This window comes from Eretmochelys imbricata, chromosome 1 (assembly GCF_965152235.1).
Source record: "Eretmochelys imbricata isolate rEreImb1 chromosome 1, rEreImb1.hap1, whole genome shotgun sequence".
NCBI classification, from domain to species: domain Eukaryota; kingdom Metazoa; phylum Chordata; order Testudines; family Cheloniidae; genus Eretmochelys; species Eretmochelys imbricata.
Window position 1 is genome coordinate 293,547,023 of NC_135572.1, and position 26,103 is coordinate 293,573,125.

Consider the following 26,103-nt stretch of genomic DNA (forward strand, 5'->3'; position numbering starts at 1 on the left):
GTTTACCTCATTTATTAAGTCTCCTACCTCATTTCTTCAAAGTGTAGTTTCAGATTACTGTTTTAATGGAATTATGGTCCACTAAGGCGATCATCTGCCTTATTGTGCATTGATCATCTTCTACTGTGCTCTTTTAAAAATGCTTTCTTGGCTAAATTAGCAACTGGACACTTCTGTCTTTGCTCTACTACAGAACTTTAAGTGACTTAAGTTTGGACTTGAGAAAATAATTCTACACTTCATAGTAAGTAATTTGGTTCTCAACACCCATTTTTTTGAAATGGAAAAAGCTATAAATTCAAAGTTATAATTAGATTAGGTATATTTCTTTTTGTTAGAAAGGAAGTAGCCCTTTCGCCAAGACTGCTAGATATAACAATGTAAAAGCCAAGGAAAATATTAACATTTTAGCTGCACTTTGTTACAAAACACTATGAATATTTTCTTTCTTTCTTTTTTACCAGCAGAAATCAGTAGGGCCTTTCAAAGAGTTACGATTGGACCCAATTTGGTACATATTGTCAGAGCCTAGAACAGTACAGATAAGGTTAACCAGGCTTATTGCACACCTCTTCTTGTACTATTGATTTCCAGATTCATTTAAGAAGTTGTTTTTGGTCTATAAAGGCCGAAATAGCCTGGAACCCACCCATCTATAAGAGACTCTCTCTCTCCATGATATCCAACACTGTTGCAGTTAGGATAGGTGCCTTGCTGATGCCCCTTTATTATAAGCGGGGAAGAGTCTGCTAGGGTGTTATGAAGGCACTTCCTCCACAGGTCTATGGCAGCCTGGGTTTGTCAACTTACAGGGCATGCTGCATGGCCAACCTTTTCTCCCTGGCCAGTGAGGAGTTGGGTAGGCCTCGGTATGGAACATGGCAGTACGTGTGGGGTCAGTTAATTTCAGTCTTTTCTGATGTTGCTGTGTCTTTGAGTTGATCTGGGGATACTGACAGATCTGTTTAGTATATCTTTTTAATAGTATCAGTGGCACCCATTGCGTTGGATGGGTACTCTTTTATTACACTCTATATTAATTTAAATAAATAGAATAGCTTGACTGAGTGGAGTCAAAGTCACTACACATTTACAGACTAGTTATTCAGCCTTCTCCATACCCTCTACTTGCAAGAAGAAAGTGGTGCTGAAAGGCATTTCCCCTCCCTCACCCTTCCACCTCATTTTTTACACAGCCATCGCTGTGCCTCTGAGCTGGAGGAGTAACATTAAAATGCTTATTCACAGGCCCTAGCAAAAAAGCGTCCCTGGTACAAAATGAATAAAGGATGTTTCACACTTAGCCTCTCAGCAAACTGCACCTCCCAGGGCTTGTGGGGAATGAACACTGACAGCATTGTATCTGATTGTAGCTGCACAATTTCCTGTTTAGAACCACCCATCATATGGTATATTGGAGCACTGCAAATTATAGTCCTATGCAAATGGCTGAATGCATGTGATCTCATTTACTGATGGCCCAGCCTGTGGCAGTTTTGGGAATAGTCACAGGTGGGAGGTTAGTGTCAGATGATCTATGCCAGAAGTTCTCAACCTTTCCAGACTTCTGTATCCCTTTCAGGAGTCTGAAGTCCGAGCCCCGCCTCCCAGGGCTCAAACTCAAGCCCCACCACCCAGGACTGAAGCATGTAAGTTAGCTTCATGGGGCCACATGTGGTGTGGGGCCCCGGCCAGCTGACCTGCTTGCCACTCCCTAACGCCAGCCCTGCACTTGTGACTCCCCCAAGCCTGTCCCAGGGGAGTCGCAACCGCCAGGTTGAGAAACACTGATCTAGATGACATACCCCCTTCAAGAGCTCTGCATACCCTCAGGTGTATGAGTACCTGTGGTTGAGAACCATTGATCTATGCCTAGCAGTACGCTATTTTCTATACAACGTCCCTGTAGATTGTCAACTGTGTGCTCAGTTATATAGTTTTAATTAGATCAAATGTTGCTGGGGTTGTAGCTAGTAATTTATCTATATTCAATCTATTCCCTGTTTCTGTTCTGAAGAGCGGGGGTGGCCACTGCCTCAGAAATGGTTGATTTTTGTGTCTCACTACGGAATGACAGCTGCTGAGTGAAGTGCCTACCTGTCATTGCACTTCTACGCTACATTTCTATTGCTCTATATCTGAGCTATAGCTTTTTGTTGATGGGGACTCTAGTTTGTCTAGAGAGCATTGGGCAAGCTGCAAGAAACTGCTACATATACCTGTAACTGCCCACATGCAGGAGTTGTTTGCCACTCCTATCTGCTACAAGCTTCTCCCATGGACTTTCTAGTCCACAGCTGCCTACTTTCCAACAATATTAGGTTCTGCAAAAGTTTGGCAATGGATTTCTTGGCAATGGCTGGTACAAGCACATGTTGTGTGCCATCCATTCAACTTCACTGTCATATCAAGCTCCATCCTTTTCTTCTGAGTCCTGGAAATGTCAGATAGACTCTTATCTTCCTCCCACTCCTGAGGGCCTTATCATCCTCCCGATTGAAGCAGCCTAGCCCAGTACTTCTCAACCAGGGGTCTGGGGCCCCCTACGGGGCCTCAAGCAGGTTTCAGGGGGGCCTCCAAGCCGGGCCAGCATTAGATTTGCTGGGGCCCAGGGCATAAAGCCAAAGCCCCATCCCATGGTACTGAAGCCCAGGTCCCTGAGCCCCACCACCCGGGGCTGAAGCTGAAGCCTGAGCAATGTAGTTAATGGGGGCCCCTGTGGCATGGAGCCCCAGGCAATTGCCCTGTTTGGTACCCCTTAATGCTGGCCTTGGCTTTTATATGCAGAAAACCAGTTATTGTGGCACAGGTGGGCAGTGGAGTTTTTATATAGGGTGACCAGATAGCAAGTGTGAAAAATCCGGACAGGAGGTGGGGGGTAATAGGTGCCTACATAAGAGCCCCAAATATCGGGACTGTCCCTATAAAATCAGGACATCTGGTCATCCTATTTTTATAGCATGTTGGGGGGGCCTCAGAAAGAAAAAGGGTTGCGAACCCCTGGCCTAGCCCATCCCAAAAGGCAGCCAGATGGCTACAATCAGCTGAGCTCTGTTTTGCCTCTGTCACCTGCTACTGTCTCTGACTCACTGCACCATCTGTGGGGCCTGGATACCAAATTCTTGCTATAAGCCACCCATCCGTGTAATTGAAATACACTTGTGTACAGGAAGTCTTCTCTTGAGCATCATTGAGTCCAGCAAAAGTTTTCTTTCTTTGATAAATGAGAAACTTTTTTAAATGACAGCTGGGTCATTTCTATTCATGTAAAACAACAGGGGATAAATAGTATACTAAAATAAATAAATAAATGATTAGCATTATTGAAAGGATCCATTGGCAAGTACATAAGAGAGGGGAGATAGTGCATCAAAGCAGAGTTTTGCCTGAGTGGACAAAATGCACTGAGTGGAGTGTTTAGTGGATATGGAAAGACTGGTTAGCTCAAAAAAAAAAAAAAAAAGTGATCACCACTGATAGACCTTATTCCAGGGAGATGAGTCCAGGAAACAGGACAGCAACATCTTTTACCAAGAAAAGTACTGCCATCTGAGAGAATTAGGGTTAACCTAACAATAATAGATAGATGGTAAAAAAAAAGATAAGCATTAATAAAAGCAACTGCAAATCTTCTAGTTAAAGAGGAATCCACTGCCCCAAAATTTGTAGCAACTGCCATCACTCATACTGCTTACTTACGTATTTGTACAGTAGTATGTGGCTTATGGAAATAAATCTGTAGTAATACATTGCTTATTAAGAGGCCTTATTGATACAGTCCCACACTGTGAGCAATGTGGAGTCACCATCCCAGTGGAAGTACCAGCAGGCAAAGGAAACATGCCTATTAAGAACTGATAAGAAATGTATAAAACTATTTATAATCCTAGAGGGAAAGGGGAGTGGGTGGAGCTATTGATCAATGGAGAGAGGGGTGAGGCCAGTGGGTGGAAAGAACTGCCACTAGAGATTATAGAAAGGGAAGTGAGTGGAGTTGTTCACTGTTATGACAGAGTGGCTTTACAAGAGCTTCCTGATATGGGGTGTAATAGTACGCTTATATATAGGGCAATGTGTAGGAACTTATAGAACTCTACGTTCAGGAAGTGTGTGATGAGAGAGGACAGTATATGTGGAGGAAGGAATAAACCTGAATATTATATTGTCTCTCTCTATCTTTTTATAACTGAACACTGAACAGTGCTTTATGGAATTTAGACATAAATTCAAGACATAAAAAGCAGGCAGAGCCCCTGGTAACACTATTCTCTAGATAGTTGGCAGGCATGCGTTTTCTCTGCATCTCCAAGAACTAACAACAGTGGGGTGTGATTAGGCAGATTCACTCAGGTTGTAACACCCCGAAGAAAAACCACTGTCACCTGTATAGAGGCTCGCATATACTGGTTCAAATTGGATTCTCCCCAGACCAGCAGACAAAGCGAGGACCTTTGGTTAAATAGCTTGATTTAAAGCTGACTATGGGCCTTCTTTCTGATCCAGCAAATGGACAAGACCTTCTGTCCATGGGGGGCCCTTCCTGAGAAGGGTTGGAAGGACTTGAACCTGTCTGTATTCTTGTTCTGAGTAAAAGGAGTGATGAACTGGTAACCCCAGGAAAACCCCTGGGAGGGGTTTAAAGGACTGTTCAGCAGCCAGAGCCCTTGTTGGAGTCATGGGGTGACTTCTGGTAAGCTTATTAGCATGTGTGTAGGTTCTTTCGTTGTTTTATGTTTTCTCTATAATACTTTTGCCTTAAGAATAAATGTGATTGCTTAGAATGAGCTGGTGGTAACTTATAACTCTGGCAATTATACTGTTTACCATCTCTGAGGAGAAAAGAAAAGCAGGTCTGCTTAGGCAGTCTGACTTAGTTGGGGAATTCACAGTGTAGGCAGGAAGCTGTTTAGCCTGGAAATAGCTCAGCTATTTGGGTGTCTCCACCCAAGAAAGGTAATGGCTGAGCAGCCTGGAGCCTAGGGTGCCCTTGCTGGACCATAGAGCAGGAATACAGGGGCAGTTGCCCGAAGTGTGACACTGCTTTCTTCATATTTTTCAAGATCAAATCTGTCATGGAATTAAGCTTTCCTTTGAAGCGGAAAACAGAACATTGACTAGTTTGATGTCCTTCAAGTGAGACATTTTTGGTGTCTGTACACAATCCTCTCTAAGTCTGCTGATCATTTCTTTGCCTCTGTTTTACCTCATTTATTATGCTTTGTGCCTCCTCTGATTTGGAACTGTATTCCTATTATCTGCACATCTACTACACTTACATTGTCTTTTTGTCTGCTGCGAATATTATAATCTCCCACTTCCTCTGTGCTATATATTAAAGACATCTTTCACATCGGAGGAGATTGTTAAAGTTACAGGCCGTCTACTCTTTATTTGATTTCCATGAGCTGTAAATGGGGTTACTTTTACATCATTTACGTAACCATTACTTTTTTCCTTATCTGGAACATCCACTCTTACTGATATCACTGACTGGTTGTTTTTAGCATTTCAGATTCATGAGGATTTAATGGATCATACGGAATAGTTTGTATTCTAGAATATAATTTAGAATAATTTAGGTGGTTTCACACACACACTTTTCTTTCAGAGGTCCCTGCCTTTTTAGAGCTTGCTGTCAAACTTACTTAATGTCATACTGATTTGTTAAAAACACTAAAGGTTACATGACAGCATTCAAAGAATCCCTAAATACTTTATTTGGTGAAAAAGTGTTGAGAGGATGGATTCAGAGGATTTCATCTTTAGGTCATCAGCTCAAATGTAGCTAGTTAACCTTTGACGTCGAGGCCAGTCCAGTGAGTTGATGGTTTCAGACCAGTTCTAAGTGGGCAAGTTTCTACATTATACCAAAACATCATCACAACTGGTACTAACTGGCATCCTTGTTGGTAAGTTTAGAAGAGAAGCCATCAATTGAATGGGAATTGAGATTAAACATCCCCTTCATATCAGAGTTGAGACACATTGTCAATAGGCAAAGTGAGGTTTTGTAGTTTTCACCACCACTGCCCACACTGTACCTGATTTATTTTATTCTCTAGAGGTATCATTTCACAAGCACTAAATTCACATTTTTGATATATTGAATAAGTGGCCAGATGGGGAATTTTCTTATTGCTTTTTGCTTTGAATGATATCTCTACGTTGTGAGGAGTTTCTGAGTAATCTACATTATTAACATTGCATTCTAATTTGAGACCTTTTATAGATAATATTTTTGTTAAATAGAGTATTCTGTTTAACCCCACTTTTTATTATAGGCCTGATCAAAAGCCCATTGAACACACTGGAAAGATTTCCTTTGACTTCAATAGACTTTGAACAGGCCTTAAATGCACAGTTTATCTTTACTGCATAAAATCTTGCACGTTCAGCTGACTATGCAAGTCAAGTCAGCATATTACAATATTAATATGTCAAAAGAGAATATGCCAGAGGAATTTTACATTGATATCAATAGCAGATAAGTCCCTAATATTCAATTTCTTACACAGTAATCTTCTCGTCTACAGATATAGACTGTAACATTGAAAACAGTTAGTTTCTTCAGAATAGGTTAAAAATTATCTGTTTTTGCTAAATTGTCACATGGTTTTTCCTTATTTTCACAAATTGTGATTAGAGTTGGGCCTAAGCCACAAACTTCAGAACTTCGGAATTCAGAAAGTTCTCAAATTTCATATGTCTTCAAACCCAAGCTTTTGTTTTGGGCCTAGCTCGAGTCATGACAGGGCATAGAAGAGTCATATTATTTTTCAAAATCTGTGAACTTTAGTAAATAAGATTTAGCTTCTGGCTCTCCCCCACCTCTTATAAGGAATATTCTAACATTTCTCTTTCCCCTCAAACCTACTTCTCTACCTCAGTGCCTAAATGATTCATTTACTATTAAGAATCTGGCTTTTGCAGTTTGATATGCCCACCATGTAGAAATGTTTACTTAATGCTGTTCTCTTTTTGTATCCTTCCAGTCAAATGTACCACAAACGGAGGCCCTGATCCTGTAAATATTTACGTGTATGATTTACAAGTAGTGAGTAGTTCCATTCAGTGGGATCACTCACATGTATGAGTGATTGAAAGATCAGGGCCAGAATTATCTGCCATGCTATGGCTTCTTGGCCCACCCAAAACTCCCACTGAAGCCAGTTTTGAATTCTGTGCATACCTAAAACTCCCAATGGCTACAATGGAAGTTTAAAGTGCATAGGTAATTCAGGAGCATAGCATTATTATACAATTTTATAACTATTAGATAGGGAGCTAATATAAATGTATTGTTATTTTTCACTATAGGCGAGGATCCAATGTCTCCCTGACTTTGGACATGAGCAGTTTGGGAAATGTCGAACCTTTTGTCGCAGTGCCTACCCCACGAGAAAAAGTAGCAATGGAATATCTACAGTCAGCTAGTCGGGTCCTGACAAGACAGCAGCTGCGAGATACAGTCGCATGCTCTCATTTGCTTCAAACAGAGTTCATGGTGAGCCCATTTTTTATTGGGAAAAAAGCAAAACAAAACAAACCTTGCAAGGCAATTTTAATAGTGCTAGTCTAATAAATGCAAGAAATGTGTACACTATCAGGGCAAATGGGAATGAGAAGATGTATACCACTCTCTTGAGTATGTTTGAGGTATAACAAACGAATATGAACCATATCATTTGTATTAAACATGCTAGGGCATGTGGTTTGTTGGGCTTTTCTCTCTTTTGAATTCTGCATACATAAGTCAATAAAACAGATGATGTTATCTTGGACGCAAAATAGTTTTCATTATAAATTATCTCAGATAAGTAAAATCTTTATATTTCATCTTTAAAGAGACACTGTTTATGAGGCAAGTCAGTGTGCCAAATTGTTTAAATTGAAAGAATTTTAAATATCTGCCATGGTTGGTAGGGGAACCCAGGCCCACCCTCTACTCTGGGTTCCAGTCAAGGGCCCTGAAGTGAACAGTCAAGGTCTGCATTTACACGAACCTTAATGTTCTCACCCCAGACTCCTTCCTACCATGTTTCTTCTCCCATCCCTCAGAGAGAGGGACTGCAGTCTTTCTCCCTGCACTGTCGCCAGCCGCCTGGCTTTATAGAAGCCCTGCCTGTTCCCTCACAGGTGAGCTTCCTCCTAATTAACTCACATCACACAGCCTAAATCTCCCTGTTTGCAGCTTAATTGGCTGGTTGAGCCTACCTGGCTTAATTCAGCTATTGCAGAGCTGATGTGGGGAGTGCACCCCATCACACACGGTCAAGGACAATCCCATGCCAGATGGAGAGAGTTTTGTTGTAGCAAAGAAGCCTCAAATATGGGCAGAGACTCAGCCCAGGAAAACACTGTATAAGACCGGTCCTACGTTTGAGCTGCTTTTACCTACGTGGGTGGAAGAATTCCTGTTCTGCACCTGCTTTCACTGCTGTTGTGCCAGGGGGAGGAAATGAATGAATGCAGAGTGAATAAATTGTATGTGTGAAGTATGCTTGTGGTAGGGGATGGTGTGGGTGCAGAGTATGGATGCATGTGGATGAGGTCAGGGTAGATGCATGTGACTGAACATGTGGATGAGCACAGGTGGAGTGCAGGTGACATTGTATGAAGTGTGCAGACTTAATGAATTTGAATATGGGTAAGAGAAGAGTAAATGTGAATGAGTGAAATGTGCCATAGAGAATTCAATAAAAACAAGAGCTGCTGAAGAATTTTTCATTCATTTATTTTCTGGTAGCAAATGCAACAAACACAACAGTATGCAAATGTATGCAAATGTGTGCAAATTAATGCTCATTTTAGAGTAACAGCCGTGTTAGTCTGTATTCGCAAAAAGAAAAGGAGTACTTGTGGCACCTTAGAGACTAACCAATTTATTTGAGCATAAGCTTTCGTGAGCTACAGCTCACTTCATCGGATGCATACTGTGGAAACTGCAGAAGACATTATATACACAGAGACCATGAAACAATACCTCCTCCCACCCCACTCTCCTGCTGGTAATAGCTTATCTAAAGTGATCACTCTCCTTACAATGTGTATGATAATCAAGTTGGGCCATTTCCAGCACAAATCCAGGTTTTCTCACCCCCCCCCCAAAAAACCACACACACAAACTCACTCTCCTGCTGGTAATAGCTTATCCAAAGTGACCACTCTCCCTACAATGTGCTATTACCAGCAGGAGAGTGAGTTTGTGCGTGGGGGGGGGGGTGAGAAAACCTAGATTTGTGCTGGAAATGGCCCACTTTGATTATCATGCACATTGTAGGGAGAGTGGTCACTGTGGATGAGCTATTACCAGCAGGAGAGTGAGTTTGTGTGTGTATGGGGGTGGGAGGGTGAGAAAACCTGGATTTGTGCTGGAAATGGCCCACCTTGATTATAATGCACATTGTAAAGCGAGTGGTCACTTTGGATGGGCTATTACCAGCAGGAGAGTGAGTTTGGGGGGCGGGTGGAGGGTGAGAAAACCTGGATTTGTGCTGGATTTGTGCTGTATGCATCAGATGAAGTGAGCTGTAGCTCACGAAAGCTTATGCTCAAATAAATTGGTTAGTCTCTAAGGGGCCACAAGTACTCCTTTTCTTTTTACGAATACAGACTAACAGGGCTGTTACTCTGAAACCTGTCATTGTAGGGAGAGTGGTCACTTTGGATAAGCTATTACCAGCCTGAGAGTGAGTTTGTGTGTGTGGTTTTTGGAGGGGGGGAGGATGAGAAAACCTGGATTTGAGCTGGAAATGGCCCACCTTGATTATCATACACATTGTAAAGAGAGTGGTCACTTTGGATGGGCTATTACCAGCAGGAGAGTGAGTTTGTGTGGGGGGGGGGGGGGCGGAGGATGGGAAAACCTGGATTTGTGCTGGAAATGGCCCAACTTGATTATCATACACATTGTAAGGAGAGTGATCACTTTAGATAAGCCATTACCAGCAGGAGAGTGGGGTGGGAGGAGGTATTGTTTCATGGTCTCTGTGTATATAATGTCTTCTGCAGTTTCCACAGTATGCATCCGATGAAGTGAGCTGTAGCTCACGAAAGCTTATGCTCAAATAAATTGGTTAGTCTCTAAGGTGCCACAAGTACTCCTTTTCTTAATGCTCATTTGAAATCTGAAGCATTTTGGGTTGCACGGGTTAGCAGGTATGTTATCGTAATATAATCTCTTACTTACACTCTTAGTCCTTTGTTTTCTCTTGCCTTTTATAGATAAGCACAAAGATTAAGTGCCATATCTATGTTTGTAGAGCACCATATAAATTTAGAGAGCTGTTTATGGTCTTGGCCCTCCATACAAACACTTACCCCTGGGAAGTAGTCCCACTGAGTAAACCCCACAACCAATAGTAAGTGCTTATAGGTCTCAAGTGATTAACTGGACCAGAAAAGCAAAGCTCTATGTTCAACTTGATGGCATTTCTGTGTCTGTCTATAATGTGATAACTTCTGAATGCTGCATCTGACCAATTCCAAAATTTCAGGGGATGTTCTAGGCCTCAATGGGCAGAATCCTGTTGGTTTTGTTGAAAACTGGAAAACCTTGATTCGATTTCCACTACTCAGGTCCATAAAGCCTATTTGGGGCTGTAGGCTGAGGAATCTCTCTGCGGCCTCTCCTGACTACACATATCACAGGCAGCATCTAAATACACTGCTCTCTCTTGTTGACCGTACAACTTTACCTGCTTAAGCAATAAAGTGTTTTTTCAGTTTCAAAGTGCCAGAGATGTTTGTACCAACAGTGCAGAACTGCACCAGGGAAGCTATAGCTGACATAAAAGAAAACAGTCCCTGCCCCAAGGAGCTCACAATCCAGTCCAGACCCCGTTGGAACAGTTCAGTTCCAGAGTACACCAGGGACTGTATGCAGGGATCTCACAAGGTCACAGTAAGGAGGAGTGAGCTCTGGGGAGAGATGTGAAGAAGGAGCAGGAGGTCATGTGACATACGGGGCATGGGAGACTGTTCCATGCAGAAGGAGAAGGGGCATGGAAGGCAGCGTAAAGGGTTGGTGAGGAGGAGGCTGGGGCTGAGCATGGGGGAGCAAAAGAAGAAGGAGGTGGGAGTGAAGTTGGGTAGGACTTGCAAGTGAAGAGAAGTCTGCCCTTGATGCAGGAGGCACAGGGAGGATGGTGCAGGGACTTGAAGTGAGTGACATGAGCAGAGCAGCAGGGGAGGGATGTGATTTTAGCAGTTGCACTTTGTCTGGGCTGAGGGGGAACAAGGGGAGAGGCAGCAATATCAGTGAGGAGGAGGCTGCAGGAGCCAAGGAGAGAGATTACCAGGGCAGGGAGCAAGTTGTAGTGGTGGAGGTGGGGAAGAGGCAAGGATGGAGATCAGAAAGGATTCAGTGGCAGTTTGTGTCTGGGGGAGTAAACGTTAACATGAAGGTTGCAAGCGTGGCTGGTGGGAGGTCAGGAACAGAGTGAGGAGCAGGAGGGAATCACAGCAGCAAGAACTGACTGTAATGAATCTGATTTTCCTTTGCTCCTGTTGGCCCAATGGGGAGGGAGAGTGAATTCCCTCAGGCGTGGGAAGCACTTTGAGAGCCTCAGATAAGCAGTGCTCTAGGAGGGGCAGGGCACTTCAGTTCAGGGACAGAGACTGGGTTCCTACCCCTCCCACTACCCTTCTTGCAAGAGACAATTCTGCCACCTTCTTAGCACTCACATAAGCTTTGTCCTGAAGGGTTGTGGCATGGGGCACAGAGTCCAGAATTTCAGAGGCTGTTCTGGGCATCAGTGGGCTGAGCCCTACTGATGGTTGTGAAAATCAGAAAAGCCTGATTTGCAGCACTGGAAGCATGAAGTAAATCAGTCCTACGGTGTGCCTGTTTGGCACAGCAGGCTGAGGGATCTCTCTGCTGCCCTCTGCTGCTGCCTATACAACTCACAGGCAGCAGATTAATATTCTGCTCTCTTTCTTTGGTTGTACAGCTTGGCCTAGATAAGCAAGGAAGTGTGAGACCCTCTAATAATGCTAATGGTTTCACATTGAAATCATTTGAATTTTCTAAAGGAGGCTTCATGGTTCACTGGTTAGGGCACCAGATTTGGAGGCAGGAGATTTGGCAGTCCCCTAATTCACTGCGTGAATTGACAGTCCCCTAATTCACTGCGTGTCACTGGGTAAGTCACTTAAATCTATGCCTTAGCTGCCCTGTCTGTAAAATGGGGATAAGCCACCCTTGTAAAGGGATTTGCAATCTACACATCAAAAGTTTTATGTGAATGTTAAGCATTACTAAAGGAGTACTTGTGGCACCTTAGAGACTAACCAATTTATTTGAGCATAAGCTTTCGTGAGCTACAGCTCACTTCATCGGATGCATACTGTGGAAAGTGTAGAAGATCTTTTTATATACACACAAAGCATGAAAAAATACCTCCTCCAGCAAGTACTCCTTTTCTTTTTGCGAATACAGACTAACACGGCTGTTACTCTGAAACTTAAGCATTACTGTGTAAGAATCTTGAGGGCATTCTCACACAGCGTAGTTATTAGCTACAGTTTGTAAATCCTTGCTTTTTTCCACCCTAGCAAATTTTCAACCCCCTTCTTCTTAAACTGTTGTGTACTTTAACCTATTTTATAACCTCATAAAAACCTTTGCTTTTAATAATTCATCAGAACTGTTCCTCGGAAGTCAACACTTCAATGTGCAGCTCTTGTGTTTATTAAAGGAAGGGTGTTGACAGGCTGGAGATGGGAACCAGTTTTTTTGTTAATACTTTGATGTCAACAGATAGTTGTGAAGCATCAGATGGCCTTCCAGTATAATTTCCTGCATGACTTCTTTAGAAACACCAATCTGATCTAATTTATTTCTATAGGAAATACCAATGAATTTTGTGGATCCCAAAGAAATTGCCATCCCAAGTCATGGAACTAAAAACCGTTATAAAACAATTTTGCCAAGTAAGTGTATTTAAACAATGCTTTTTAGTATGAAATTTAGTCCCATTTTATTAATATAACTCTGCTTATAGATTTGTAGGAAGCCTGCTGGTCTTTTTTTTTTTTATGGTGGACATTTTGTACATATTTGAATTAGGGTTGATTCATCACATTTAACTCATGTGATTAACTCAAAAATATTAATCACGATTTTTAAAAAAATCACAATTAATCACAGCTTTAATTGCATTGTTAAACAATAGAATACCAATTGAACTGTATTAAACATTTTTGGATGTTTTTCTACATTTTCAAATATATTGATTTTAATTACAACACAGAATACAAAGTGTACGGTGCTCACTTTATATTATTATTTTTATTACAAATGTTTGCAGTATGAAAACAATAAACGAAATAGTATATTTCAATTCACCTCATGCAAATACTGTAGTGCATTCTCTTTATCATGAAAGTGCATCTTACAAATGTAGATTTTTTTTGTTACTTAACTGCACTCAAAAACAAAACACTGTAAAACTTTAGAGCCTAGAAATCCATGCAGTCCTACTTCTTGTTCAGCCAATCACTAAGACAAACAAGTTTGTTTACATTTATGGGAGATAATGCTGCCCGCTTCTTATTTACAATGTCACCTAAAAGTGAAAACAGATCTTCCAATGGCACTTTTGTAGCTGGCATTGCAAAGTATTTACGTGCCACATATGCTAAACATTCATATGCCCCTTCATGCTTTGGCCACCATTCCAGAGGACATGCTTCCATGCTGATGATGCTCATTAAAAAAATAATTTGTGAATTAAATTTGTGACTGAACTCCTTGGGGGAGAACTGTATGTCTCCTGCTCTGTTTTACCTGCTGCCATAGATTTCATGTTATAGCAGTCTTGGACGATGACCCAACACATGTTGTTCATTTTAAGAACACTTTCACTGCAGATTTGACAAAATGCAAAGAAGAGACCAATGTGAAATTTCTAAATATAGATACAGCACTCGACCCAAGGTTTAAGAATTTGAAGTGCCTTCCAAAATCTGAGAGGGACAAGGTGTGAAGCATGCTTTCAGAAATCTTAAAGGTGCAACACTCTGATGTGGAAACTACAGAACCCGAACCACCAAAAAAGAAAATCAGCTGTCTGGTGGTGGCATCTGACTCAGATGATGAAAATGAACATGCATTGGTCTACACTGCTTTGGATTGTTATCGAGCAGGACCCGTCATCAGCATGGATGCATAGTGGTTGAAGCATAAAGGGACATTTGAATCTTTAGCACATCTGGCATGTAAATATCTTGTGACGCCAGCTACAGTAGTGCCATGCCAACACTTGTTCCCCAGGTGACATTGTAAACAAGAAGCAGGCAGCATTGTCTCCTGCAAATGTAAACAAACTTGTTTGTCTGTGCAATTGGCTGAACGAAAAGTAGGACTGAGTGGACTTGTAGGCGCTACAGTTTTACATTGTTTTGTTTTTGAATGCAGTTATTTTTGTACATAATTCTACATTTGTAAGTTCAACTTTCATGATAAAGAGATTGCACTACAGTACTTGCAATGGCAGAATTGAAAATACTATTTCTTTTGTTTTTACAGTGCAAATATTTGTAATGAAAAATACATATAAAGTGAGCACTGTACACTTTGTATTCAGTGTTGTAATTGAAATCAATATATTTGAAAATGTAGAAAACAGCCAAAAATATTTAAATAAATGGTATTCTATTATTGTGTAACAGCACAATTAATTGCATGATTAATCACGATTAATCTTTTTAATTGCTTGACAGCCCTAATTTAAATAACTTATCTGTATTCTATCTACAGTGAGGGACCATCAGAACTGTGGCCTTGAGGGGACCTCGGGCACTGTTGCACTTTGGTCCCGCCTATTTTCTGCCCATGACACATAATAATCTAGTCTCCTGTGGGCTGTAATACTTTGGTCTCATTTCAGCTGTAGGGTAAGTGTGTGAGTGCTGGGTGGTGTTGGTGGCTTGTGATATACAGGAGACCAGACTAGATGATCTAATGGTCCTTCTGGCCTTAAATTCTATGACTTTAGAATGCCCACTGAGTTATGTCTAGTCAAGTTCTGCAACTGCAAGACTGTACCCTGAATGAGTCAGAGAACCTTATTGCAAATCCTTTACTGTTTAACGTTGAGTGATTCAGACTAAATGAACCAATGTGCCCTCAAATCTTCTCGAGTAGACATTCATTTATAATGGTTCTCTTTCTCTTGCTCCTTTTCTTTCCTACTGGTTTGTAGCATTGTTGGAATCCATCTCTTTTAGCCAGATAATTACCCTTATACTACTATCTCAGAGTTGCTGTTAACATTATTGTTGTTAATTTCTTGTATTGCTTCTGTGTTTTCATTGGTCTAAGTGATGCATTTCCCATAACAGTAAGAACTACTTCATTGTAAATTGAGTTAGTTAACATTTTCTGATGGAACAGTTTTCCATCAAAAATACAGTTCCGTTGACATAGAATAATTTTGTGGGAACATATCATTTTCACTGAAATTTTTGCTGGAAGAAAGGAAAAATGGCTTGTTTTAACTTTCTCATTTCATTTCTGTGATGTTAGAATTTTTTGCTTTTATTTTATTTCATTTCATTTTGACTTCTTTATTATACTACATTAATTTTATTATACTTTTTAATTATACGTAACAGTTTGAAATGAAATGTTTCAATGGTTCTGAATCAGAATCCACAAGAATTTCTGTCCGATGGGAAATTTCTAAATACCAGCTTTTTGTTACGATTCAAAACGAAAACAAAATTCAAAATGTTGACATTTCCCATGAAACTGATATTCTATTTTCCAGCCAGCTCTAGCAATAATGTCCTTGCAGTCATGTGTGGTCACACACTTTGCTCAGTGTAGTAATCCTGAGCAAAGTATATTCTATGCATTTCACTCATTCTAAATGGTAAGAATGTTCTTTGTTTACCTAACTGAATTATAGTTTGATCACACTGTAAAAGGGATTTGCAGGCAAATTAATGAAAGATGTTGGCCATCAAAAGTATTATTTTGTCAGGGATCTGATATATTATTGGAAACAAAACACTGGTGAAATTCTGAGCCCCCTGAAGTCAATAGCAAAACCCTCATTAACCTCAAAAGAACCAGCATTTCACCCATTATGGTCAGTGGGCCACATACAAAGGTACTGTATGCCAGGATGGAAGTTACACATTGGTAAATGAGTCTAAGTTGGTGTAACTTACATATTGAAAGTTCAGAAGACTACGCCCTGAATTTAGCCCAATATAAACAGGATATACACGAAACTCCCATTGACTTCATTTGGGCCAGAATTTCATCCAGTGCCTCCAATCTGTTGATATGCCAACCCCTTAACAAAATAATGCATTCTCTCTTCATATAATTCTGAATGTTAAATCTCCTGATGCTACCATTGTGTATACACCCACAGAATGTACCCTGTGGATACAGTGCATTAAATTACACTGTAGTTTGTTTGTATTTGAATTACATAGCTACAGTGTAGCAGTAGTCAGTGATGCTTAAGAATCATAAGGCCTTTGTATTTTCACTTTCATTGTAATTGGAAAAGGTATCATTAACTTCTGGATGCACTTTTAGTTGACATGCACTGCACAGCAGCGAGAGTCTCAGACAGATATTTTGTAATTGCCTTTTACAGAAATCAAGACAAAATGAGGATAACAGATCAGTCATGTATTAATTCGAAAGAAATGCCTTGTGCTCTTCTACAGAAGATATTTTGGGGATCTAGGCACATTCTGATAAATACACGAATGCTCCACTCCCAGACCCCAAGGGTTTGGAAATTATTTGAATGGTTTAATAGAACAGCTTTCCCAGTTTCCTGCTCAGATGATATCAACCTACTGCTTAGTACTCTTGTGTCAGCTTTTCCATTCCAAGCGCTGGGTGCGTCTCTTGAACTAGGGCACCTGTAGTGACAAGTGATGTTTGAAATGATTAATTTTCTCCTGAAAATGTCCATGGTCTGGCACTCTACCCTTTGTGCTGCTAAGAAGTTTCTCATTTTCTAAGAAATAATTCTGTCAAGCTGTTAAGAGACAGACTGCGTTGGGGCAGGTTGGCATGAATAAACACTATTTTGTCCTATTTTTTAATATGAAGTGTAATGAATACCTAATGAAATTTATTTCTTAATAGAAAATTGTCATTGTAGCTGATCCAAAATTCTTTTAAGGAATGAATTTTCAATTGCAGAATAAAATTCTCAGTGCTGCTAGACAAACACTAGAATTCAACTGTAAGATGCCTAGAAAATGCTAGGAGTTTTACAATGGTATAGTAAAGTATCCCCAAGTTTAAGACAATAATTTTTTAAAAAATTAAATTTAAATCAAGTGAACAAAGTGCTTCCTTGTGCCAGTTTATAAGCAGATGCCATCAGAGGTGATGTATGGGGAAGGGCATCTGGGGTCATGTGACCCCCAGATTTGCTGCTTGGCTTGTACTGAGCAGTCTCACACGGACTGAGCATGCTCAGTAATACTGCTGAAGCCAGCTTCCCTCACTCTGCCCCCTCTCCCACCCACCCACACACACTATCATCAGGCATGGGTCATCTGTGCATGCCATGAAACAATTCTTTTGAAGCTGAAAATCCTCAGTCTCCCTTGAGCTTTTCCTACAATTCTGACATTGATTGTGTTCTATCATTATTTCTCTGATACTGCTCCCTTTTAAAATCAATAGGATTGTGAACAGGCTCTAAAAGATTCATAATTTTTTTAGTGGGAGGAAAAAACGTTTCAGCACAGATGCATCAAGGCAGTTTTTTATGTTCACCTGAATCAATAAATTCATCTGGGTACAGTCAGCCATACCCTGATATTTAAGCAGTGTTCAATTTAGGGTTACCAAGCCTCCAGGATTGTCCTGGAGTCCCCAGGAATTAAAGATTAATCTTTAATTAAAGATTATGTCATGATAAAACCTCCAGGAATACATCCAACCAAAACTGGCAAACCTAACGTTGTATCAAAATAAAACCTAAATGCATTTGAGGTTAGCATTATTTTTGAGCATGTAGGAATGATCACTTTTACATGTGGAATATAATTGAATCATGCATATATTTACATACCTTGAATCGATGAGATATTTTTCCAGTGGGCAATATGTTGGTAGTTTGGAAAGTGATATGCATGGTTTACGGGTGTTTTATACAACTGGAATTTTGAGCCAATTATGAAATTTGCTATATGAATAAAGATCCATGACTCATACAATATTTTCAAATTCCACCTTATAATATTAGCCAAATAATGTCAGCTACCGCCAAAACTTATCAATTCCATGAGCAAACAGAGGGCAAATAATTAGGGATAGCTGACTCTTAAAAGGTTAGATGTCTATCCAAAGTTTGATGAGACTTCTGAGTCTGCAGAATTAAGCAAATATGTGAACAAATTTCTCTTTTTTGGCTCCTAAAGATCAGTATCGTGAAACCAGCCTTTTGCACATTTCAGAACATCTGTTGAGTATAGGAGTCAGGACTGGGAACAATATTAATGAATGATTTATTATTAGTAATCATTTGAAGTATATTGTAAATGATCATATAGCCTGACACCCAGAGGGCTTACAGTCTAAAGGCATACAAAAATAGAGGAGGGGAGGAACGAGCATACAAGCCAGGACATATATAGAGTGGTATATGACCTCTGAAGCTTGCATGCTTCATGACAAAAATGGGATATTAGTAATGTCTTAAAGATGGGGAAAGTAAAAGCTTCCCGTATGGGGAACATGAAAGAAGGCAATGGTAATTTTACCTCCGTAAAGAGTACAAGATGGGATCCTTTGTTTAAATGCCACTTCCACCTCCAGGCATTCATAATTATAATACTCAGCACTTTCATAGCATCTTCTGTATCTCAAAGTGTTTTACAAACTTTAATGAATTAAGTATCACAATCACCCCGGAAGATATGTCCGCTGTCCTGACACCAGATCCTGAGTCTTTACCATTCTTGTCCAAAAAATCACTAACATGGGTAATTTAATTACTCCCACTTGTGAATAACAGAGTAATGCCCACTGCTCCTTAAACAATGTCTCCTCATTTCAAAGTTGCATAGATACCATACATCCATTTTCTAAACAGTCAATATCTGGGAGTGATTGCTAGTGTATGCAACATTATGATTTTCAAATAGTGGTCACTCAGTTGATTGGAATCATAAAAAGGATATTAATAAAATATTTAGTGATCCATTAATATCTGGGGAAATTCAGCATGAAAAATATTTAAACAGCCTGGAGGTTGAGTCTTCTTCTAAGAGCATTTTTAGGGTAGAGGTCAGGCTACATCAGGATCATAAGCATTGTGAAAGCTAAAGGAAGTGGGTGTTTTTCCAAGGACATGTAGCCTAAGGCGTTTGTGGAAATGGCTAATAATCACTGTACTGAAAAGGAATAAGAGGTTTCCTGTCCTCATGTGGTTAAGGGAAAGAAAAAAAAAATCCCTGTGTGAAGAGGTTTGGGAAGGCAAACAGAGAGATTTTTAACCCAGGCTAACTAGGGTTCATTTTACTCTCTGAGCACACAAAATGAGAAAGCCTTCCTGCTTGTACTGTAGCCTGAACTGAAGGACATGAATGCAGTTTCATATTCTGAGAAGTATATTTTATAAAACATGATCCTAAACCCTGCTGTGGCTCCAAGCAATGGACTCTTGTTAATTTCAGTGGGAGTTAAGCATAAAGAATGTACATAAAATATCAGGGTTGGAGGGAACCTCAGATGGTCATCTAGTCCAACCCCCTGCTCAAAGCAGGACCAATCCCCAATTTTTGCCCCAGATCCCTAAATGGCCCTCTCAAGGATTGAACTCACAACCCTGGGTTTAGCAGGCCAATGCATGAACCACTGAACTATCACTCCCCTCATTGTCCCTTTTGTTCTAGACAAAAATATAGACTAGAACCCCAGATGCAATGCTGTGAGAATACTAGATGTTACCAACAGATAACATACATATGCTGATTCCACAATTCAACATGCATACACCTTTTTACACCTCGCTTGGACTCCGCCTAGTAATCATCTCTCCAGGGACTATTTCCAACAGAGTAGATATGGTAACTTCAAACAGCTGCTACTTTTATTTTATTTGTCTAAGCAATCTGCCAGAGAAAGGTTTCCTTTTTTTCACCCCAGATGTGAGAGAACACGGTTTCCGTTTTATTTTGTTGAAGGGATGACATTTTTGCAGAAAATGAGTGGAGGAGGGTAAAGTAGTAGCTGCTAGGCAGTTACAGTGTGGGCTCCTATGCACCCTCCTCGCTGTGTCTTTTTGTGGAGAGGACTGTTGAGTAGATCTATGTAACTGAGAAACTTCTGGCCCCTGTTCAAACCCCCTAGGGTGAACAGATTCCCCAGGAGCACAGCTCCATGATGCACAAGAGAGTTAAAATCCCCTACATAGGGACTTAGCATCCCATCAGCCCTGTGCTCAACAGAATTGCTTCTGTCCCAGTCCAGCTAGGACCCTCAAAGGCCATGGAGGAGGCTGGGAATAGGATTTCCCCCAAAATAATAGGCAATTGAAGGAAAATATTCTTCTAGTTTGGCTATACATTTCTCCAGATACAAGACACCTATTCAAATGAAATGTTTGTATGTTGAGTTACAGTGAACCTTCCTTCTATACAAAAAGACAATTCACCCTGTGCAGAAGGATCAATACAGTGCCTTTGCCTGATTTAAGGTTCACTTAAGCCCTCAGAACACCGGTGTTAATGGGACTTACATGATGTTTAGGCCTTTTGTAAACCCTATGTCTAGGAGTGAGTTTCACCAAAAATGCAAAATGCAGCACCATTGGTAGATTATTTTGCTCCAACTAGTCTTTGATTCACTTCTGCGATTCTCAATAGAAATCTTCTCTTTGTGATTTTCTTTTCAATTTCCATCTTTCCTGACTTCTTAGATCCGCTAAGCAGAGTGTGTTTGAAACCAAAGAATGCAGCTGACTCCTTGAGCACCTACATAAATGCTAACTACATTAGGGTAAGTAAACACAAATTCTTTGGGTGCTCCTGAGACAGTATTCTGTTTTCCAGCAGAATAGTTGATTCCGTTTGGGCTCCAATCTCCTTTTATTTCTGTCAACTTCACCTTGTATGATATAAGGATAAAGTCTACCCTACCTCTCTCTCACTATTGGTGAGATAAAGTGGTCCCGATGGGGTGTTTATAATAAAGCACCCAAGAGTTATGTACGTATTTAACCTATGGTCACATAGGACATAGCTCTGGAAGGGACCTCCCATTCATAAACTTAGCATCAAGTTCCATCTTAAAACTAGTTAGGTTGTTTGCCCCCACTACTTCTCATGAGAAGTTGTTTCAGAACCTCACTCCACTCCACTCCATAAAGGAAGTCATTTTTCTTTTTAAAAACAGCAATACATAAATATATATACCTACACACACATAGTGTCCGGCCCCCCCTCCATCCCCTTCCGCTTCTCACTTTACATCTGTACTGTCAAGGCTTTGCATCACAGACATCAATATAGTTAAGGAGAATGATTCCATTTAAAGAGCATCAATGCTGCTTTTAAATGAGCGAGAGAAATTAGGCCATGTATTGAGTCATGTGAAGTATTCCTTCCCTCCAGGGAATGAAGTACCATGGCGTTTCATATTGCTGACACTGGTAACATTGTCAATGATTTTTAAAAAAAAGTAACAGTGAGTAAATTAAATTTCACATGAATTTACAGTATATTGTAAAGCACCTTAGACACTTCAGTATTCTCGACTGTCTTAACATTCTGACACACCTGTCATTGACATGAGATGTTGGGGCATATCACTCAATACAGCTATGATAATTTATACCAGCTGAGGATCTGCTGCATTGTTCTGTGTAATGGATAAGTCAGTGGATTGTTCCATTGTCCCTGTGGTTGTGGAAATGGTTTCACTGAAGAGAGAAACAAAGTTACAATATCTGGCTCTGCCAATCATTTTATTCTTTAATAATTTATTCCTTTTTGAGGTTGCTGCAGCCTTCGCTGGCCAGCAAGGTTCAAAAGAACTCCTTCTTTAGAGCTGGACCCAAGTTCAGTGTACAAGTTCACAAGTTTTCCTTTTCACATGATAAAGATGAATACAGACATGACTCATTCATTTCCCCACTCACTCCTTCTTTCCTTTGCTTGCTTATAATTTTCAGTGTGTCTCAAGGTTCGTGCTATCCTGACAGAATGTCCCATATATAAGGTCTCAGAGGCATTTTCTGCTTAGCAAGTATAAATTGGAGCTTCTGAGTCTGTAAGGATTTATGTATTCAAAAATTCTTTTCCCTTCATAAATCTTCATGGTACTACTTAGTTTCATATTTCTATTCTGTTCACTCTCATTTGTTTTTTATGGCCTGTTGCTAACAATATCATCCTTTGAATACAGCAGAAATACTAACAGGTAGAGCTGGCCAGAAAAGGGAATTTCTATTTTATGGGAAATTCTGCAGTGTCAATGTTTCATTTTGTTTCATTCTGCATCAGCACAAAATATTTACATTGAGGAATTTCATGTGAAATGGAACAATCCATTTGGCACTGGACAACAGGAAAGCCGGTTGCTTTGCGAGCTCGCCATTTGCCCAGCAAGGTAACCCAGCAGTCTGGGAATTAGGCAGCCAGGGAATCAGGCAACCAGGGAGCCAGCCACCTAGGGAGCCAAGCAGAGAGAGGCAGCCCAGCTGCCAGGCAGGGAGTCAACAAGTTGGGCAGATGGAGAACCAACTATCAGGGAGTCAGGAAGCCCACCTGCCCACCAAACAAGGGGCTTGACAAGTTGGGCAGCCAAGCAGGCAGTCCAGGAAACCAGGGAGCTGGGCAGGCTGGCAGGAAACCAGGCAGGCAGGGAAATTTCAACAAAACCAGCACATTGCAGTGGAATATTTTGGTTACATCAAATTAGAATTTTCCAGCAAAAACTGTTCCACTGGACAATTTTTGACCAGCTGTACCAGGTCATGCAGGCTTTCTGTTTTAATTTATCTTGTGGTCTAGATTCCCATTTCTTTCTTTGGAACTTTCACCTAAGATCTCTGTGCAATGCATGACTTTAAATCAATACTTCTGTGTCTGTTTCTAAACCAGGGCTACGGTGGTAAGGAGAAGTCCTTCATTGCAACTCAGGGTCCCATGATTAATACCGTGAATGATTTCTGGCAGATGGTTTGGCAGGAAGATAGCCCTGTCATTGTTATGATCACAAAGCTGAAAGAAAAAAATGAGGTATGATATCAACTGGCTACATCCAGAAATTACTTCAGTGGTTGTATTGTAAATAAGACTGTCTATACATCTCACAGTATATAACATCCTTTGTAGAAAGAACCTCATAGTAGATATGATACCAGCAGATAACCAGCTCTTAAATGTTATGGTGATGGTCATTATAGAAAAACCTAAGATAGATAATTAGATATAGCATTATATAGCAATCTCAAGAGACGTATAAAGCATATCCCAGCATATTCATGGAGGTTGAGGGGTGGCAGTTATGAGAAACACTCCACATATAGTTAGGTAGCACTTGTAAATATGGGGTCATTACCTGTTACTTTTAATTATATATAGAATATTTTGTTCGTTTGGATGCTGTAATGTCCAAGGAAGATTTCACCTCTATGTTCCAGACCTGCACTTTGGAACAAACAAAGACAACTCCTAAAGAATCCATCCCAGGTTTTACAAAACAACCTAATTCATGTTGAGAAATACATTTTGGGACCATTTAGTCAATAGTAGGGTCATATCTAGCCAGTATGGAAATATATAGTTCCTTACATTAACACTGAGAATATGTGAACATTGCTCATTAATTGCTAAGGCCAGATAAGGCCTGTTATATTTTCTGTGACTTTTGGATGGACTCCCACCTACCTATTTTATTAGCTTTATTTAATACTTGTACAAATTGATGCCAGGTTCTCCATTATGGTGGAAGAACACAAATCAACTGTCCAAGGCACTGAGGGTGAAAATCACCTTTGTGCAGAGGACCAGCGCAAAGTGTATGCATCACTTAAGTCCTATTTAATCCTATTTTAAAAGCTTAAATGAGACATAAATGGTGCACAGGCCTTCTGTATGGAGTGAATTTCACCCTGAGAGTGCAGGGCCTTTAATTGTGCCTGGTCTCTAGTTGAGGGGTTACAGGTGGGCAGAAGGCTGATTATACCTTCCCTTCTACACATACCCCCCAATCTGGTCCTTTTTCTCTCAGAGTTTGGAGTTGAGCATACAGTGTTTATAACATATCAAACAGGAAAGCTATATAACATAGGTCTGTGCCGTAAATATCCCACATATTTTCACACCAGGCCCCATTTTGATACTGTAGACCAGCCAAACCAATGTCTGGGTAACTTTCATTAATGGAATATTTTTGAAAACTCGCCCCAGTAACAGAATAACAAATATTTGACGAAGGAAATACTGAATTTTTAAACACTTACTTCTAACACTGTGTGAGAAGAATGACTTGAAAGAAATGTCCAATGGTTTCCAACATATCAGGAAACCCTGTGTTTACCTGAATTGGTCAGGCCTGCCACACTAGTGTTTATCAGCATTGTTGTGGACTGACAGTGGTAATTTCCTCCTAATAAAAGAGGGTGAGACATCTTTAGTGTTCCCAGGCTACTTGGAGAAGGTCTGTGTTTACATGAACTGTTCTGACATTCTAATGAACAACTCTGGGAAGAAATGTTAAGAACTGCCTGATGATTGTAAGCTGAATTGTTCGGGATTTTACTTTCTACTGAGAAGAAAACAATCTGTTAACTTTTTTAGTAAAATATTTACTGCCTGCAAAGAAGACAAAATAGCTGCTATCTGGCAAAATAGCATTGTAATTTTTTGCCGCCTTTGTTCTCTGCAGCATACCCATCATTTTCAGGGAGGTTTGTTTATAAAACACACAGATGTTCAAAAGCAGCATCCCCCATCTCTTTCAGCCTTCCAATACACAACTCTTGTATGCAGGCCCCATTCCTCCTGTGCTGAATAACATTATGCTGAACATGAACATTTCTGCTGTGAAAAGTCAGGGCTCAGAAGCTTTCAGGAGTCTTCATTACTGCTTGTGGTGGGTGATCCAGGCTATGCATATACAGTACAAATGTGGGGTTTTATTAAGAACTGTTTGTTTTTCCCCACACTACGTACCATGTACAGCCAACCCATGCTTCCTTAGGGCCAGTTTCTGTCAGCCTTACTCATGTGACCTCACTCCCTGGGACATCTTGTGGCATAAGGTGCTACTTGACATGAGTGACAGAGGCAGAATCGGCACGCTTAACAATATAGGGAGACATTTTCTGCTGTCATCATGCCACCATTGACTTCAGTACAGTTATTTCAGCAGATAATTTGGCCCATATTACTCATTATGTACTTGCTGCACCTTTTGTGTTTATCACAATTTAAGTTGGTTTTAAGAAGCTGCCGCTATCAGAAATATGTATAAAGGTTGTGAGTGAGGGGGTGGGGAAAGGAGGAAAGGTATAGAGCTAGTTTTTAAGCTCAGCGTCTCCCACCCGGTATAGGTACTGCAGGAGTGGACTGAAAATAGGGAGAGATTTTCAGAAGTGCCTAAGAGAATTGGGAGCACCAGTCCCATGGGAAGTCAATGGCACTTGTGTTTCTAGTGATCTCAGACACTTTTGAAAATCTCACCTGTAATTATGAATGTGATGACCACTCGTTTAGAAAGCATTTAAATAGGTGAGCACCTATAAAGGAAAATTAAAAAGAGGCCAAGGAGCCACACTATGAATGGCAAGGAGCAGATACAATATCGCAAGGAGAAGTGATGGGCTCCATAAGGTTTTATAACTCAGTTAAGGACCATGGAACTCCTCTCTCTCCCCATACACAAACACAGTCGCCGTATCCAATACACTAAGAGTTTTCTCAGTACGGAAATAAGATTATGAAGTTGTTTGAATGACCCAGTGGGTGGTTTTTGAACAGCTTTCAAAAATACCTGTTCTAAAAGATGAGTACTATGAAAACTTGTGGTCCAGTTTTCTTGCCATGTGACATTGTAGGTATCGGGCAATTTCCTTCTTTCATATTTGTATACCTGTGGAGTTT

At 40.5% G+C, this 26,103-nt stretch overlaps 1 protein-coding gene across 2 annotated transcripts in view; it reads left to right on the plus strand.

Annotated features, from left to right (window-relative positions):
* PTPRR (protein tyrosine phosphatase receptor type R) overlaps positions 1–26,103 on the plus strand; it is a 194,225-nt gene that overhangs the window by 155,636 nt on the left and 12,486 nt on the right. For both annotated transcript variants that reach the window (XM_077807741.1, XM_077807742.1), the window contains 4 exons: positions 7,318–7,504; positions 12,849–12,933; positions 20,913–20,992; positions 23,098–23,235. In XM_077807741.1, the coding sequence (XP_077663867.1) occupies positions 7,318–7,504; positions 12,849–12,933; positions 20,913–20,992; positions 23,098–23,235 (490 nt within the window). The remainder of the gene's footprint in view (positions 1–7,317; positions 7,505–12,848; positions 12,934–20,912; positions 20,993–23,097; positions 23,236–26,103) is intronic.